This window comes from Acipenser ruthenus, chromosome 7 (assembly GCF_902713425.1).
Source record: "Acipenser ruthenus chromosome 7, fAciRut3.2 maternal haplotype, whole genome shotgun sequence".
In the NCBI taxonomy this organism is placed as follows: Eukaryota; Metazoa; Chordata; class Actinopteri; order Acipenseriformes; family Acipenseridae; genus Acipenser; species Acipenser ruthenus.
In genome coordinates this window covers 6,175,749-6,195,716 of record NC_081195.1, presented here as the reverse complement: position 1 = coordinate 6,195,716, position 19,968 = coordinate 6,175,749, and the positions used below count along the sequence as shown (strand labels likewise).

General features: G+C 38.0%; 1 protein-coding gene and 1 long non-coding RNA gene across 3 annotated transcripts in view; one reads left to right on the top strand and one right to left on the bottom strand.

Moving 5' to 3' along the window:
* The window catches only part of LOC117414663 (disintegrin and metalloproteinase domain-containing protein 12-like), an 81,339-nt gene that overhangs the window by 26,922 nt on the left and 34,449 nt on the right, over nt 1–19,968 (bottom strand). For both annotated transcript variants that reach the window (XM_034024427.3, XM_034024426.3), the window contains exons 4-5: nt 6,180–6,258; nt 1,081–1,157 (exon numbers count right to left, since the gene is read on the bottom strand). In XM_034024427.3, the coding sequence (XP_033880318.2) occupies nt 1,081–1,157; nt 6,180–6,258 (156 nt within the window). The remainder of the gene's footprint in view (nt 1–1,080; nt 1,158–6,179; nt 6,259–19,968) is intronic.
* LOC131737431 (uncharacterized) lies at nt 6,849–18,413 on the top strand. Its single transcript, XR_009329030.1, has 3 exons — nt 6,849–7,013; nt 8,585–8,776; nt 18,306–18,413. It is a non-coding gene; the product is annotated as an uncharacterized LOC131737431 (long non-coding RNA).

Sequence of the window (19,968 nt, the reverse complement as noted above, 5' to 3'; positions counted from 1 at the left end):
ACTGCATCCATCTTCATGTAGGCTAAAAGACTGTGATCGTTGCAGTTTCTGGTTTAAATCATGTAGCTAAAATGTGTTAAAAGACTCTAAAATGTTGACAGACAATACTTTACTTATTTAAACGTTTAATGCAGTGTACCTTTCATCCTCAGAGGCCTAACCCACAGTTTAGCTGCCCTGTACAATACTTAGATATACATAAACTAACTGTTAACCCCCAAAGAGATGGCCATTGCCAAATAAAATTATAATGCAATTTATTTTGGCTCACAACCTCTGCAGGATATTTCTGGCACAAAGGGTCACTCTATCTCCATAGCTGAATATTTTTGGAACAAGCTTTTAGGAGAGTGCTTAAAAGCCTACTAATCAAACTCCTGTGAGGATTAAGGTATTCCTTAGTCCATTTAACCAGTCATTTTGACCTCTTGGCAAAAGTATTTTGTAAGAAAGGAATTCTACATTGAGGTTCTTCCAAAGTGATTGTAATTGAAAAATGCCTACATGACACTTTAAAATCATCCAGTTACATAAAATATCTGTACGTTGTATGATTAAGCCAAGACATTCCATGCATCATTTCAACCTAAAGTGCCCAGGAGTTTTATAGTTTCCAAAAGTACAACATCAGACTGATTAATTATGTGTGTGTGGCTGTAAGATACATCTATGCACCTTAATTAGTTATACTGAAACACTGAATATAAAATCAGTCTTACGTTACTATAGTTTGTACTGCGATACTGTATTCTTCTTCTAACGCAGAAACAGAATGTATTATACCATTATTAACTTAACTCAAAATAGGCACATTTTTCCTTGCCATGTTTCTTTACCTTTTGAAAGAAAAAAAAAAAACTGATATCTAAACTGAAACACTGTAGGAGTTAGATTTAAAAAAGAAGTCTTGCTCATGCCAAGTTGTTGTTCAATTTACAATATTAAGTACTATTCTAGTGTCACTCACACCCTCACACAAGCATCTGCACATTTTCTGGTAAACATTTTCTGGAAGGTGTACAGAACAGCAGACTGAGTTTCAGCTGAATTCGGTCACACCTGAGGTTGGTCACAACTTACCTGAGACCAGAGCAGGTACTGAGACTAACTTCGGAACGTGCATGCCCTTGTACCTTCCCATGGTAGTAGCAGTGAACCTGAAAAAAAAAAAGAGTTAGTCTATTATCTGTAATAAAAAAAAGCTTTTTCTCTCAACAAAACCAAACCTTGCTGCACTGGTGTCTACACAAAGTGGCCATATTAAAGGGAACACCCCTTTAAAATGGTATGCTCCACAATTTACTTTGTATGTAGATGAATACTGCTGTGCACTTACTGTGGAGCAGACTATTTCTTATAGTGGTGTTCTCTTCTTCCCCCACCATACTACTGCCCCCATGGTATATGTACTGCTTTTCATATCTATGGCCTGATTAATACTATAGCAGCACTGGTACCTTAAAAGATCTTCAAGCAGACATAACTTTATGATGAACTATCCTCGCACAAAAATTCCACCTCAAGCATGGTTAAACCACTTATTAGCTCAGTTACTATAAAGGGCTAATTAAGTTCTCACTAACTAACTGCCTCTTTAACTCAAAATCTGTTAAAATCTGTAGACAAAGGAAGTCTATCAGAATAAAAATTGACTGGACTAACCTCTTTCAACTGTAATCTGACTGGAAGTGTTATGCTTCCACACCACTGTACAAATAGCTACTCAGCAGAAAAAAAAAAAAAAAAAAACCTGTATCTACCTAAAAACAATATTGGGTTTTCTTAGGAAAAATTACACTGCAATTCCCTAACTTGAGCTGTATTTTATTGTCATTATTTAATTAGCCTGTCAGGGCCAATGCTCATTTTCACTCTTCAGAGTCAACCCCAACAGAAATACTGTATATTTAGGATAGACATACTGTATATTTAGGAACACCTGGCCAGTTTTTGTAGTTCGGAAATGATTGCACATATATTCGAGAGATAAGCCAATGCAATGCTGTTATATTTCTACTGGGGCATTGGTAATAGCCATTACATATTACTGACCCAGTTAATACATGCGGACAGCTGCTAATGCTATAATCATGTCGTGCTTTGAGAGGTCAGATAAACAGTTTATATTACTGCAGTATATAAAGATCCCAGTAGCACAATATATTGTAGATTTAAAACGGCAGCAGGTTTCACTGCTCATGTCTTATTTCAGATTTGACATCCCTGTGCTCCCAGGACTGCTCAACAGACCCCATTTCACTTCCAATCAGCTTGTATGTTTTGGAAGGTCGTTCCTAATAAATGAAGGGGCCACTTCCTCAATACCTGGTAAAAACTCCATCCTGTCCTAAATCCCTGCACACCGTGTTGGTCATTACAGCTTGCTCGCTGCATGCATTCATGCTACTCGGACACAGACCAGGCAGTGGTAGTCTTCTGGAACAGGCATGTTTCACATTCCTTAACTCTTTCAACAATGCAAACCTGTGTACAGGTCTAGGAATGACCACAAGCCTCTATAGCAGCAAAACAAAGATAACTCAAGAAATCTGATCTGTTCTTGGAAGAAAACTAAATAAGAAAGTTTGTGTCTCAAACTTAATTACAGAAGAGTTTTTAATGATACCAAAGATTTGGTCAGCCAACCATTTCCAAATGGACTCATTGAAAAAGGGTTCTATCACATAACATATATACTGTATATATATTGAGAGGGAAAATGCTAGTGCTTTTATTGACACATGCTGCATAATGACTCCACGATGTAAAGGATATCATGTATTAATGTATTAATCAGGATATAAAGCACATTCAGTAGTTTGTTGGTTTGAGACGGAATGTGGCCAATTCTATAGTTACACACTTTTGGATTTTACTGTTATTAATTTCATAAAAATATGTATTCATGCTTTGCCACGCAAAATATTCTATACCAACCACAGTACAATGAAGTGGAAAGTAAAATGGAAGTCACGCGTGTCAGCTGGTGCCTGTATGCTGTGCTTTTCCTGCTTAATGTGTAATGATGCATGTCTTGATTTACAACAGGGAAGGCTAATAAAATGTACAAATTAACATTGCAAACGAAGTCTAAAACTCAGACAGGACTTATTTGTTCCAATAGTAGGTTACTGTTGACACAGCCTGACCCCCCACCTTCCTCGACCATATTTTCTCCTGCTCCTGACAAGCCCATTAGTTAGCATCTTGTTTTTGTTCTTTTAGTTATAACTGGTTAGTCATAACCCAGGCACTCCCATGACATCAGTAATACTGACTGGCTATAAATCTATAAACTTGACCCCACACAGCTTGCACAGTCAGAGGACTGTATTTGCTAGCAGATCCTCTGCAGACTAGTCTGTCAGGAGTCTTTAAGTTTCTATTTGCTTGAGCTTGAAGCCTGGAGGAAAGCTGATTTAAGCCTTGCTTTCCATTATCAACTAAAACATTCAGTAGGGCACAGTGTTATTAGTGGAAGCGACACAACAGGGGATAAAATGATGCGGTAATTAATAGATAGTGGCATTGCTGTGGCATGTTACAAGGTAATAATGGAAGTGTTGTCACTATTATACTACAATTTTTTCACGTTACTTTTGTATTTACCTTTCTTTGTCTGAAATAATCTTTGTAGTCCACTGAAAGAGCAATAACAGAACAGCTGACTGCCATAGAAAACAACGGGAGAGGAGTGCCCAGTCGTTGTATAAAGATTACATTCTGTGTTAAGAGTTCTGCTTGTTCTGCATCTGGTCTTGTTTAACATCGTTATTAACAAGGCACTAAGTTGAGCCCACCCAATTTATTATTTTTTTTTTATTTCTGATGTATTTGAACCCAGGCCTCCAGACGTGAAAGGCACTAGAGACTAATGAGCCAGCAAGCTGTGCCACCTAACCCCCTAAATACTTGGTATTTACACTCCTAAACAAATTGCAATGTTGGGATTAAAGCCATGAAAGAACTCTGGTATTTGGCTCCCTTCATTTGATTAAGCAAATCTTGTTAGATATATTTAGACAGAGAAAAAAATATTTGTTCAATTTCGGACTGTGCAAGAATCTGTTGAAACCATGTAATATGTAAAATATCTAAAATAGCTTTAGTCAAGATGTTGGGCCGTGATTCTATAAGCTGGAAACACAGGCTAGCTCCTCTGAAGCCAACTAACCCACGAGTCATTTACTCAGACGGTTACCCCAATGGTCTGCAGGTCTCTGTAAACCTTCTTTTGAGTAGAAGGTAAATTAAACTGGTAGAATTGACAAATCATTTATTTGCATTCATAATGTATGTTTGTGGCAGGGCGAAAGCCCTTAACGTATCTATCCCTGCTAGCAATCACAGGTGTGGCCATTCCCCAATTTAGATAATTGGTGAAACCAGAAATCCTTTGTTTGTTGGAGAGGAGAAAGAGGAGTTTAGACCGGTGTTTTTGGAGTCTGGAGTGAAGGTGAATGCCCAGCCTACAGGCACTGATTGTATTGTTTTGTTTAACCTTTTATTTTGGCTCTTGTGTCTGTTTTGTTTGTTCTTGTTTGTTTGTGTAATAAACGTGCGCATACATGCTTGAACTGCAGCTTTCTGTCTCTGGGTCTAATTCCTGCCGGTAGCCAGCCTGGGCTGTGGTGCTAACCTGCCACATGTGGTGTTGGAAGTGAGATAGTGCCCCTTGTGACCCAGAGACAAAAAGTTGCACTTTAAGTGTGTATATATATACAAAAAAACAAAACAGACACAAGGACCAAAATAAAAGGTAAAACAAAACAATACAATACAATCCGTGCCTGTAGGCTTGGTATTCGCCTTCACTCCAGACTCAAAACATAGATCCAAACTCCCTCCACCTAATTGGGGAATGGCCACACCTGTGATTGCTGGCAAAGATAGATTTAACTCCAATACTGCCAACCTTTCATTCCCCCCCACACACACTATATACATTAAAAGCTTTTGCCCTGCCAGTGTTATAAATATATGTTTACAGAGCTAAACCTCAAAACACTGGAGACTGCATTATTTGGCAGCTCACTGCAGTGCCCCATAATCATATTCAATTTTACACTAAAATACAATTCCTTAGTCTGTTTATTTAAAGACTTTAACCATTGGCTCTTCTATCATACCTTGTTTTCATTCCCCAGAAGAAAACTTAGTTGTTGGAATAGAAGCTTTGTCACAACATGAAACTTGCTTGTCACCCCATCACTCTTCCAGCCAAATAAACACGTTACAACTCGCAGCCACAGAAGAGTATAAATGAATTTGTCAAGCTCTCTTATAGCTCAAGAGGCAAAACAGGAATTAAAAATGGGATTGCTTGTGCAATGCGATACTGTAGCAACCCAAGAGCAAAGAGAATGAGTAAACACGCCCCTGTACAAAGAAGACAGCAAACACTATCAAACTTTTAATAAATTCACACAAGAATCCCTGATCATTTGTTTTCCTCTGTTATGCTAAGCAGACAGGAGACTGGGAGAACCCAAACACATTGAGTATGAATAAAACGATGAATCCTGCTGGACAGCGAAACATTTAGAAATGTGCACAGGGGCCTGGTCGTTTATTGTAACATCTTCTATCGCTCCTCAAACAGATGCAGCAGCTATGAAAGCTAACTGTCCAAGTACATTTTAGCAGCTGACTAAAGACTCTCGAACAAAGTGATACTGTGTTCAGGGCCACATTAGATTATAAAGCAGTCTGAGTAGGGTACAGACCCTGCCTGAAAGAATAGGAGAAAATAAGCATGCTTCCATTTATATCTCAGTGCTCTTTATAAAACTCACTATTACAATTACTATCAAACAGCTGTATAACTGCCATAATAATGTTGGCAGATGATGTGCAGAAACTAGGAAGGGTTTGAAAATGATTGCAAGTGATTGCAATCATATGCATAATTACTTTGCAGCCAACACAGCTTGTTAAAGCTCTTCTCCTTTGTGGCCAACAGTACTCTTCTCTTCTCTCTCTCAATGCTCATCGATCGTTTGGAACGGTTGCTTTAGTCTCAATGGGTCTGGCAGAGAACCAAGAATAAAATAAATTCTATACAAGGCAGCATGTCAAGACTTGACCCTCTCCTGGCACACCCATTTGCCCCAGGCCAAAAAAAAAAAAAAAAGTTTTTCACCATGCATTTATTAATTTGTTCCTGCAGTGGCACTTACCGTGAAATTTCGAGTGACAGTGACAGCGCTTCCGTCATCCAGGTAGTGTGTTTCTGTGTAGTGGCTAGCAAAAAGCCCTCTAGAGAAAACAAAATGCACAGTAACAAATGTTAGGACGCAAGCATTAGGAGTTTGAAAGTCTGCAGTAGAACATAAAGTATATATATATATATATATATATATATATATATATATATATATATATATATATATACACACACACACACACATAGTATGTGGAAAAGTTATATTGGGCCTGCGTGATCCGAAGTTTGTACCACATGGCTTAAATACTGTGATTAAATGGTTGGAATAAAAATGCAGTCCTACCATTTAAACATCTGTGAAAAGACTTCATTTCCCAGAATGCCTCAACAAACAGGTAAAGAGCTGATAGTTTAAGTAATCAGCCAACCTGAGACAGCTGTGCGTAATTTAGGGAGAAGGTTGGTATAAAAGGCTTGAGTAAACACACCTGTGTGACTGTGCTTGGGTGGAGACCTGTTCAGAACTGAGCCCTGACAAATAGACTGTATTAATGAATCATTGAACTGGGTTTTTGTATCTATTATTTTAGAGCAGGGATTGGTATTTCCCTACTGCAGAACAACAGCAGTGCAGGAAATGTAAAACAAACAAAAAACAACAACAGAGTTGAACAGGAATTCAGCCACTTTAGTATGATTTACCACCTCTCTCCCACTCACAATCACCAATACACTACTCTAAATGTTGAGTCTGGATTCTGAGCACGACTATACGATCAGAGTTTGACTGAGGACAAGGAGTATTCTCTGGCTCAGACAGGAAGGCCCTAAGGCAGTGCAGAGCTTTGTAAGTATGGAGCAGGATTTGGAAATAAATTGGAAACAGTAGAAATGTCACTGGCACTTAACAATAGCGGTACTGATTTTATAACAGGTTATAACGTGTCAGGGGGTATACCCAGGATTTACAGTCAAAGCTACAGAGCAGTTCGGCTTTAGCTGGTTCCCAGCTGGGTGCTTGTTTTCCTGGCTGGCTTCTATAGAAATATGCCAGCCGGTATGAGGGCATATGAAGTCCCTGCAAACTAGTAATAATAAATAATGGAATGAAACTACTCAGAACAATGAATTAATTGCTCCAACCAGCTCCAGTTGTGCAGGGGGGAGCAGCAACAGCAGAAAGTGAAGATGGGGATGCCCACTTTGGGCCACTGTAGGGCTCAGAACAATAAAGACGCAAATATCCCCTGCCTTGGAAGTTAGAGTTTTTTTGTACAGTGTGTATCTTGACCAGCCCTGTCAACTCTAGGTTACAATACTTTAATATTAACATATCTTATTAATATTTCCTGAAGGTTAAAGTGTGACCTAGAAATTAGGGTTTGGGGCCTGGTTGGGGAAGCTATGGTCTCACCTGTGGCCATTTGAACATTTTCCAATTTGCAATACGCGAGTGAATAGGTCCCAATGAATCGAAACTCAACAAAGGAGGAAATTCAAATCCCAGATGCTCTCCCCCTACCTTCTCTCTCTTCTGATCTCCCCCTACCTTCTCTCCTCTGATCGCCCCCTACCTTCTCTCTCTTCTGATCTCCCCCTACCTTCTCTCTCCTCTGACCTCCCCCTACCTTCTCTCTCCTTTGATCGCCCCTACTTTCTCTCCTCTGCTCTCCCCCTACCGTCTCTCTCCTCTGATCTCCCCCTACCTTCTCTCTCCTCTGACCTCCCCCTACCTTCTCTCTCCTCTGATCTCCCCCTACTCTCTCCTCTGACCTCCCCCTACCTTCTCTCTCCTCTGACCTCCCCAAGTTCTTTCTCCTCTGATCTCCCCCTACCTTCTCTCTCCTCTGATTGCCCCCTACCTTCTTTCTCCTCTGATCTCCCCTACCTTCTCTCTCTTCTGACCTCCCCCTAAGTTCTTTCTCCTCTGATCTCCCCCTACCTTCTCTCCTCTGATCGCCCCCTACCTTCTTTCTCTTCTGATCTCCCCCTACCTTCTCTCTCCTCTGACCTCCCCCTACCTTCTCTCTCCTTTGATCGCCCCTACTTTCTCTCCTCTGCTCTCCCCCTACCGTCTCTCTCCTCTGATCTCCCCCTACCTTCTCTCTCCTCTGATCTCCCCCTACCTTCTCTCTCCTCTGACCTCCCCCTACCTTCTCTCTCCTCTGATCTCCCCTACCTTCTCTCTCCTCTGATCTCCCCTACCTTCTCTCTCCTCTGATCTCCCCCTATCTTCTTTCTCCTCTGATCTCCCCCACCTTCTCTCTCCTCTGATCTCCCCCTACCTTCTCTCTCCTCTGATCTCCCCCTACCTTCTCTCTCCTCTGGCCTCCCATTCTGGTCTTTTAGGTGAGATTATTAAGGATACCCATCAATAAGGGGAGCTCTATACTGACAGGTTTCTCCCTGCTCAATTAGGATCGCCATCTGCTGAATGCCAGTGTCTGCATCTGTGTCACTAAGATGTGTGTTAGCTGAAGAAGTGTCTCAACTTAGACAGAACCTTGGAAGCAACTGACCTTCCCACCACACTATCACTGTCAAAGCAGTTTGAAGTTTCGTCACTGTGGAACTCCTTGTCACCAACTTAAACTGCCGATTAGTTGATCCGTGAGTTCTCATGTTTTATGTGGTTTATTTTTGTTTGTTTATGCTAATTGATTGGTTATATGTATTTAACTGCTTTTCTATAAGTGTTTCTTTTGCCCTTGTTTTTGCTTGTGACTGCTGTGTTTGTCAGTCTGTCAGTGTTGTCTTAACAGGATTTCCTTTTTAAATGAAGCTCTGCCTCAATGTTCTGTGGACAGTAGGTTACAAAAAGCTTTATGCTTTTCACTGAAAAAGATCATGCTATTCTCATCCACAGCTCTGCTGAGATTTAAAGATGTCCCCAATGGATAACTAAGATGTTGATTTGTCTGGTTGTAAGGTTTATCTAAAGATTTAATTTTTCATGCACCAAGGCCCCATTGACCCACATTATTTTCCTCACAGAAGCAGAAATTGAATTCTCCTGCCTGGAAAAGAGCTCACGGCACTATTATTATTATTATTATTATTATTATTATTATTATTATTATTATTATTATTATTATTATTTGTTTATTTAGCAGACGCCTATATACAGACACTAACCACTGAGACACACCAAAGGAATCACTAGGATTGGTTAGTAAAGGCACTGTGCCAGATTATCAACTAAATAAAAAGTCAGAAAATAAACCAGACAGAAAATCCTAAATGTGGTAGAATTTAAAATCACTTGTAAACTCAGCCTTCTAAAAGTTTACCAAGTTAATTTAGCAGTTTTCCTATCCCATGGTTAGCCTATGTATTTTTTAAACATGATTTACTATACCTCTCTGGGCTTTATAATGTTTTACAGTGCTTCCACTATTCTTTATAATGCTTTGCCTATACTTCGCCATACTTTTAAAATGGCAAAATCTTATAAGGACCATATATGGAATTTGTTCAAAACTGGATTGGGGATGATTATGAGAATAAGTCTGAAATTTGGGAGGCTATGACAAGGGCTTTATTAAAAACAGATGTGGTATAATGAAACAATGCATATTAAAAAAAAAATCAAACAGTCAGCATGATATAAAAGTTTGAGCTGTTTAAATATTGTTTACGATTCACCAGTACATTTATAAAAGCTTTTACATAGGATAAAACTAAAATCAAAGCAACTGAGTAAAACTAAACCAGACAAATAAACTTAATGGCAAAAAGGAAATCATTAATGGAAATAGACAGCAGTATAGTTTTTTTTTTGTGAAAAGCTGGTTTGTATTAACTAAGTCTTGGTTTTTAATTGGAAGCATCAGGTTTTTTTATATTTTTTTTATATACATCCTGGTTTGACAAAAAGTGAAGTGAATTAGTATAAATGAACCCTTGACCCTTTGCCTGGAACTGTTGCTGAGTTGTCGCTCTGTGCACCTCACCGACGACTCGTTTCACTTCACGTCGCAAACTAAAAGAGCAATTTGAAAGAAGGATGTGGGATCATTTTGATTTCCATCAAGCACAGCAAATGAAAAAATAAAACAAAGTCGTCCTGCCTTTAATGAGCTGGAGTTGACTGTGAAGCTAAATGTATTAAAGGCATGACCTTGTTTTTCACTTTGCCCTTGACATCATAAACCCCGTTGAGTACAAGAATAAATGAATGCATCCAAACAATACTGGGCTTTATAAAGCTTCTAATCACAGAACCTTCTGTATTAATTAATGTTCATTTTCCATTAGCATTGGGAAAGGCGAAAATCTAATAAGAGGGTCCGATAATATGCTGAACGCCATATACTACTCCATGGAAACTAAGTCTGATTTTTTTTTTAATTAATTTGTCTACTCAGAAGATTCAGCAACCGTGCTGTTTTCTTTCCATACTGTTGAAAAAATATTGTGAAGAATCACCAAGCTTGTGTGCAAGCAAAAGGAGAGTATTCAGAATAGGAGTCCCTGGTTATCAATTGACAGTATTCTAATAACCTACATCTAATAAATAGTTAGAATTTCCGTGGTTTGTAGCATGCGTAAGACTGCCTTCTTTTATCATTGAGTCACTCATTTAGTTAATAGCCATTCTTTATTAAATCCAGACGTGTTCTGTGAGCTAGTCTTCTTGATGTATTACTATTTAACAATACAGTATGTAGTACTTGTTGTTCTAGCTAATTAAATAATACCATCCATTTTACCTTTCGTGCACCTACCTAATTTTCTAGTTTTAAAAGTAACACATGTCAAAGCAACATGTTTTTTCAATTATCATTGGAGAAAAGCTGTCGTTTTTTAAAAAGAACTTGACCACGGCTAAATAAAATGGAGAAACTGGTTTACAAATTGTCTGGTAATAGAATACCAATGTTTAAGTCAACCCTCATTTTAATTATCGAAGCAGCATTTAACCCATTTCAAACCATTTCTAAAATGTCATTTATATTGGCATACAATTGGTAAATTGCCAACGTACCTAATTTGGCAATTTTTAAAAAGAAATTAAAAACATACTTTTATATCTTTATAATATTTTTTTTATATATATAGTTTTATTCCTATTTGTTCGGTTTGAGTTCCTCATCTGTTGCTTTAATTTTAATTTTAAAATGTTGTTTTCTCTTGCTGTTTTTATTGTTTTATATTATCTTTATTGTATTAAATGTACTTCAGAATGCTATTTTCTTTTTGTTAAAAGCGCCTTGGGATGGCTTGCCATGAAAGGTGCTTTATAAATAAAATTTGATTTGCTATAATGTGTAGGTGAGGTTAGTAAGGATGTCTATAGTTACATGATGACTGTTCCCTGCAGAATGAGTACGTGCCTCCCCTGTTCTGTGCTGAGTGAGGTCTGTTCTCTCCCTGCACAGAGACAATCAGAACCTCCTTTTGCTTGATATAGAATTACCCACTGACCCAAATTGCATACTTACAAAACTTCACAAACTGGGGTGTAGTAAGAAAAAGTCATTTTTCTTTTTAATGGGTTTGGTACATTTTTGAGAAGCACCACAAAAAGACTTGCCATTAGATATACCAGCTGTTTCCAATTGTATAACAAGGAGGGGCATGAGAAACTGTTATAATAAGTGCTATTCGTCACCTAGACAGAGGAGAGAATATTTCCAATTTTACAAGAACATATTCAGCATCCATCTTATGTGCACACTTCTCCACAGAGATCCAGAGATCAATGATCTGCGTGTGGCACATTAAGTTTCCGAAGTGACGTACAATACAATACTGTACATTTCACTACTCCTACGTATGTCCTACACAGTTACAAATGTTGTTATGGTATTATTTTATAAAACATCCAGCTTCTGTCTCCATGCCAACATTTACTGTTAATGTTCAGTCGCATTTTAAAAACAAGATTTTAAGAGCTCATTTTGATTAAATAATAATCAGTTCACAAAACCTTATTCAACTGTTTGACAGGGTATGTCATTTTATTCTCATTTTTCAAAGCACTGTTTTATCTAAGATAATGCCTTTTAAACAGTCCTTGAAGTTGTATTAATAGGGTCCATGGTTACTCACTTGCTCAGGTACTGTTTCATGGGCGGGAGCTAGGGCTACGTGATGAATATGGGTTAGTATTTAGAGGCTTAGCCTCGAGGGAATGATGATGGCCTGCGGGCCAGGAGTGCTTGTTTTGAATGGTTAGTGGCCTGCGGGCCAGGGCAAAGGACGGGGTCCAGACTTTATACCGCAAGAACTTTGGCCCCCGGGACCCCCTGAAAACACAGAAATCCTCTGAGTCTGTGGAGAATCCTGGAGGCGCTGCCTCGCGGACCGGGCCATGCCCCCAGAGGACAGAAAGGTTCATAACCTGGAAAGAAGGAAGGAAAGAGAATCCCTGTCTCCAGGAGCCGCCCTCAAAGAGGTGAGGCAAGTCCTCCAAGGCCAGGCACTGGAATGCGCCCGCATGGGTATCTGAAAGATAGAGTTTGTTAGTATTTGGTTTTTAGTATTTAAGGATTGTAGATGACTACAGCTCTTACTGGTACAGTGAGAGAGAAACAATAGAGTCTCAAGGTGAGACAAGAAAAAGCCCATGAGCTGCGAAAGAGCAGTGTGGCCGGTGGTCCCCTCTGACTCACTGTGGCGAGGACCCCCCTGTGAATGAAGGCATGAGTTGCTGCGGCTGACTCGAGGCCGGGGAAGTGAGACTCACTAACCCCCTGTAGAGGAGACCGGCGCAGAGGCAACACGGCAATTGAAAAATAGGAGGAAAGCAGCTCCAGCTCCTGTCCCTGAACCCCATTTTAAAGTTAACATATGGTGTCAGGCCTATTTCAATTATATAGCTGTCACTGATTGGTCTGACAGCAGAACAGGGCTTTGTCATTGGTTCAGATCTAGTCATTTGTCAGGGACTTTCACTTTGAATTGCGGAAAATGGTGGCCCAAATTTATTCCCCTCCTTCTTCTCCCTGGAAACACCACTAACTAAGCTGTTTCATTTATCCATCAAACAACATTTGCCATCAACCCCTAAAACAATGAAGTTTGCAATAATATAAGAATCACAAACGCTGTCATTATCCAAAATACTGCAAGCCGCAGAAGAAAAAACAAATATGGTAGAAGAACTTCATTTAAAACAAACTTTGCATCCAAACTTGATTACAGTATATCCCCATGGCTGTTGACTAACTGGCTGGCTTCAATTTGTCATAAGCCTGTACAGCCAAAAAAAAAAAAATTCAAAATTGAAAACTCTTTTTTTTATTGGCTTGGAGACCATTTACAGTCAGCTGCACTGAAACTGTTCCAGAGTTTCAAAACACAAAGCTGGGAATCCTGTGACTGGGTCTCAAAACAAACCAGGCCACGTCTGAGTCAAAGCTGGCAGTGATAAAACAGCAGTTCTGTTCTGCAACTCAAGATGTATTGCAGCTTTTTGGGCCCTAAGCTGACAGTTTTGGCTCCTACACGCCCCAGCTGGTCCAAATGAAGTCCTTTGATTATTGACAGTGACAAATGACATTTCCAGAGATAACCTGGGAGACTCTCCATCCAGCAGCATCTGTGGGTGCCACTACGAGGTCCTGCTCTTAAGATACAACATAAACTCAGGGTCACATCTGCTTCACAGATAACCTGGTCAAACTCCTAAAAGAAGCTTCCGCTTCCAGAGATACTTCACAATATACAGGTAATGGGTAATTTGAAACATCTGTGAGTTTTGTGTAAATGGGCTGCCACTAGTGAGATGTCTTCATTTGCTATGCACATGGAATCTCTGACGTGTATTCTATAGTACAGGTACTCTATATAGAAGCTGCATCTCCCTGCTGCCATCCCGCTGCTGTGTGTAGTGGAAGGAGAATGCATTTTTAATTGACAAACAGGCCAAAGGGCTTCAAGAAGAGAAGACTTGTATGCCTGCTGCTGAAACTTCTTAGAGAAACTAAAGAAACTGTGAAGACAACTAAGGTAGTAAAATTCTTCGCTAAATGTTTGAAAGAGAAGTCTTTGTCAATGTCTTCGCTGATTTTTTAAGTTACTTGAATGATTCTTTCATTGTATTCCATTGTATTAAATCGCTCCTAGCTGGTGTTACTGTCATTTGGTATAGAGATTTTCCATTTCCTAACTCACAGCTGCCACAGTAGCACAGGGGGCAGAAATTAGAGACGCACACCCACATCACTTCAGAAATTCAACTTGATGATTCTACCATTGTTTAAAAAAGCGGATTAGTTGTTAAGCTTGGTAAATAGTAAGCAAAGAAAAAAACAACAACAGAGAATTATACAAAACAACAGGCATGTTAAAAAAGAGGTAAGAGAGTAAAAGGTAAGAAGGTTTCACTATAATGATTGAACAGAAATGTCCCTGCAATCGGGAATCAATACATGAGGTTATTTCATCTTCTCAAATGCAAGAGATTATATTTCAGCATGATACTGGAACACATCCATCGCCATTGTGTTATACAAATAGTGTAGTGTACCAGAATGCAATAACAATATTCTTGACACTGCACTTTTGTCCAAACACTGTATGTATCTTTGCGTTGGGTATTTTCATGAAGACCTCATTAAGGCGTATTCAGTACTGTTCTGGTTATCTATTAATGCAAACAGTTCCAGCCAAGGCGAAGGCCTTGGTAGTTAGATGACAGGTGACGTGGAATTCCTGACAGACGAAGTCTACTGTGTAACAGATATTATCTGTGCCTCAGAGCAGATCAGAGTGAGTAAACCTGTCAGGAGATTGGCCCGTTGAAGTGCCTGAAACTGAAAATTATAGAGCTGGGACATCTGCCAGAAAAGCCCAAAGAGACAAGGCTGATCTAAGTGCCAACTCCCCCCTCGTCTCTGTAAAGGATCAGGATTTCAGGGGTGGCCAGACGCCCAAACTCAGACCTGAATGTTTAACTGAAGCATTTGCCATCTGGGTTATTCGGTCTAAGGAAAGTATTCAAAAGCAACGGATAGGAAAATCCAGACGTGATTCCTTCTTTGCATAGTTTGTTTAGCTTCGGTTTTAAGTATTTAGATTGGAGAGAAGCCTCAACGCATAGCGGAAACTGACTCTTAAAGCTGGCTGCCCATCTAAATGTGTCTGCATGTCTGTTCTATCAAAGGAATCCTCAGTACAGTACCATCTTTCACAGCATCAAAAGACTTGTCTAAAGATGGCCTTTTTTAAAATTAAAACCATACCAAGTTTCTTCCTCAGAATTTAAAATACATATACAGGCTGCCACACATGATTATCTCTGTTCAGAATCATAACACATTCACAAATAACTGTAATGCCTTTCAAATGAAACGCATGCTTGCCTTGACATGGGCTTGTTTTCAAAATTCATATTTTAGGCCTACAAGTGATGGGTAAGACTAATTGAATTATTTCATTAGCTACAACCACTTTAAGGGCAAATAAATATCATTGAATAACCAGATTTTTTTTTTTTGTAGATTCTTAGTCACTACAATTCTGTCCCATCCAGATGAACAATTTGGTTCGAGCAGACATGTATGCTGTGAAGTTTCTAAAAAAGCAATCTTAAAAAAAAAGAAAAAAAAAAACCCTGTTTTTAAAAGACTTTGCATTGATTATTTGTTCATTTTTACCAACCTGGTAAAAAAAGATGGAATTGGTGGTCTAATGCCTGTTTTTTGAGATACCCTTTGCTTACATTTAAAAAAAAAAAAAAGTATTTTAAATCGTTCAAAAAGAAAACACACCACCCAGTTTTTGGAATGAAGGCGATCGTGCAGCCAGATGCTTGGCTTGGCTGCCTTTGGAGGGTTTAGTCTACATGAAGAAATGTGTGCTGTGGCTGGGAAATGTTGAGTAACCAGCATCCTATCCCTCATGAGCTGGAGAAGCATGCGCTGGCTTGCTCATCTCTGTTCTCTAACACTTTACTGCAGGCCCCTCTGGAGTAGACCTTTCCACTGCTTGCAGGTTTGGGGACTTTAATACCGGTGATACAGTACCATGCTGATAATAGACAAGGTCTGTTTTATTCCATTTGCAGGAACCCTGCCTGATAATTGTAAGAAGAGTTATTGTTTTGCAGGCTACTGATTTCCCAGATGTACCATCACTTAGAATGGGATTTGGCGTAGTGTTTTATGTGGCCAGACTGAATTTTACAAGTAGAAAAAGCTACATGTTAATGTTCTATCATAGACAAATAGAAGGAGATGTGATACCCTTTATTGGACTAACTAAACAATAATTAATCACAAGCTTTCAAGACCTCAAAGGTCTCATCTTCAGGTGAAAGTAGGAAAGAGAGATTGATGTTTACATTCAAAGGTGGCATCAGAACTTTAAAGAATATAACCCAATTTGAATCACTATAATTCTAATGCAAGGAAAAAAGCTGTGTTGAAAAAAGTAAAAACAGGAGAGTGGCTGCATAATACACAATGACAATGACAATAACAAAGACAAAATAACACATAATAAGAATAAAATGTAAAATTTGTAACAGTAAATACTAATATAGAGAAAGAAATAACAGTGAAAAAGATAGACATATATCACAGTAGAGAAAAATATACTTGAACTTGGACCCATTCGACTCCTCGAGAACATCACTTTCAAATCAAACACAAAATGACTCGTTTTCAATCACTCGACAGCACCCAGTACAGAAATGTTAATTAATTATCAACAAAATGAGAATACGTTAAAAACAAATAATGATGTCAAGCTGGTACGTTCGTATCTCAGAGAAACTGGAGAGGAACGGGAAATTAAAACAAGGTAAAGGCAATCATCCTAATTAAAGCTGAAGCACTAACGGGTAACGACACAGAACGTCTGTACAGCACTGAAACACTAAACACTATGTTTAAAAAAACCCAACTGTACTGCTGAACCTCAGCTTCTTTAACATTAGCATCACAAGGGTATCCATGTATTTAAAAAAAATAGATGGGCCTCTTCAGTGAGTTACAGGAAAACAATTCCATCTCAGGTTTCTGTGACAGTTTATATATTACTCGACCTGAGGTCTCGTAATTTATGATGTCACAGAAACCCGAGATGGAATTATTTTCCTGTAATTCACTGAAGCCCATCTATTATTCTCTATACATACATACACACACACGTGTATATATATATATATATATATATATATATATATATATATATATATATATATACACACACGCACACACACATATTTATTTACTTTTTTATTGTATTTTATTTATTTATTATTTATTGTATTTATTTATCTTTTTCACTATTATTTATTTCCCTATATTAGTATTTACTTTTTATTCTTATGTTTTTACATTTTATTCTTATAATGTATTTATTTATTTATTTAGTCTTTGTTTATTATGCAGCCACTCTACTGCTTTTTTTTTCAACACAGCTTTTTTCCTTGCATTAGAATTATAGTGATTCAAAATGGGTTATATTTTTTAAAGTTCTGATGCCACCTTTGAATGTAAACATCAATCTCTCTTTCCTACTTTCACCTGAAGATGAGACCTTTGAGGTCTTGAAAGCTTGTGATTAATTATTGTTTAGTTAGTCCAATAACTAAACAATAATGTCTATCATCTCTGGACTTAAACGGCTACCATTTCATCTATCAATGTTCTGTCATAAAGCCTTAACAGACTTTTTTTTATCCACACTATATAAACGGTCAGCAGAGGATTTATAAATTATCATACAAAGTGCAAATCACTGCAACACTTATAAACACTTCTGCTAATCCAATAGGGATTTCGAACCCTTTCTATAAACCCCAAGTTGGGTTTATATTGTGTAAGAATAAGCACAGTATTACTATAAAGTGTTATTTATAATTAATTTGATAATAAATCATTTGGTCCATTTTTTACATGATGTAATCATTTTTCTAAATGTTTCCCTCCAGCTAAAAAGCTCAATTGAGTCTGTAGTGAATTAATTACAGCATATTTTGTTACACATGACTAGGATTACAGTACAAATTTTCCTTGAGGGTCATACACATGTGCTTTGCTGTATGATATCATTGTTTCATGACAATGGGCAGCAATACAAATGAGATGTAACCACACAAGGCTCTCTGTCGCTTTCTGAATAAATCCTCGCTGTATCATTTGAAAGTCTTTGGCCTTTAACAGTCAATATTTCTCTCTTTCAGATACAAAGATGTGGGGCAAAGTACAGGCACCGCTAGCTCAGTTGAGTTTGGAAGTCCAGTCAGCTGCTTAAGAGCCAACTGGCTACCTTACTGTGGACCTTGATTCAGATCTTAATAGGGGCTTCAAGTCTCGAAATCCTCACATGCCACGTTTTTTCTGTGGAAAGGCCTATGTAATACACCAATCAGAATGGAAAAATTGAACACATTCGTCAAGACCTTTCAAGTATTACCAAGTGAATAATAAAGGGAAAAAATTGGAGTAAAGTATCTCTTTTTCATTGTACTTTGATGACATCAAGTTTTCTAACCAACATTTGCCTGGGAAATAACAGTAATAAAATGCTTTGTGCTTTAAACGTTGCATTTTTAGGAGGTTTATGTTAACAAGATTAGACATTGCTACGTTCCGTCTCGGGATTTTATTTAGTTAGCCACTGTGGATAAAACAAATCAAGATTATTTTCTCCACACTGGAAAAACGCACACCAAAGAAGGTTAAAAATAACTGTAAAAGTATTTTATTGTAGGCCTACACAATACAGAAAGTATAACCATTGTTAATGTTAATAACCTACTAATACAACTGCTCTTTCCATTGCTTTCCTTCCCTTTTCAGTTCCCAATGCAACCCTAATGACATAACATACTGTCACTGGTAGAATTGTCTGTCCTTTACAAATTCTCTGGGCTAAAACAATAACAATTGTACTGCAGGAATTGTAAAGGCATTTCTTTCTACAGTACAAATGTTGCTACTTAAAAAATATGAATAGGTTTTAATATGTTTATTTCAGCAAGATAAAGTGTGTATTTTATTTTAAACATGCTGTTGTACCCTTGAGCAAGGTACTTTACCTAGATTGCTCCAGTAATAACCCAACTGTATAAATGGGTAATTGTATGTAAAATAATGTGATATCTGTAAAAAAAATGTGAAATAATGTATAATGTGATATGTTGTAACAATTGTAAGTCGCCCTGGATAAGGGCGTCTGCTAAGAAATAAATAATAATAATAATAATAATAATAATAATAATAATAATAATAATAATAATAAACATGTAGCTAGATATTTTAATGACAGACCCCACTCTACCATCTGCAATGCTGTTAATACGTGTGAAAAAGAACAACTGTTGTATAGTCATTTAGATTACATTATCTGTTTATGTATAACTATCATGCAGCGCATGCTATCAAAACAAGTTTTTATTATTATTATTAATTAAGTCATATGAAAATAAAAATAGGGCTAGTTGTAATATTATTAATACATTTCGCTAATGGCTTTATCCAAGGGGAGTTCATACTATTGCTTACTCAACCAGTTTATTGTTTGTTTTGATTGTTCTTTTGTTTGGATCCCAAGTTAACTATCGAGGGTGTACTGACTGTGCACCGGTAGTTTATATGGTTGGATAAATATTCACTGACCAACCACATTAATCCTCTGTTCACCCCCGCCTCTGATTAAACAATAGAGAGAGAGACCTACTGTATCTAACAGATAAAAAAATAAGCCATGTGTTTTGTGAAGTTGGGTGCTTTATTTTCTGTTTTAAAAACACTTCTGTAATTTTCACTGTTTCGACGCAATGATGAAGTTATCACACACCTCCCGTACAGCGTTGCTATGGTTATGTTACGTGAGCAAGCTGG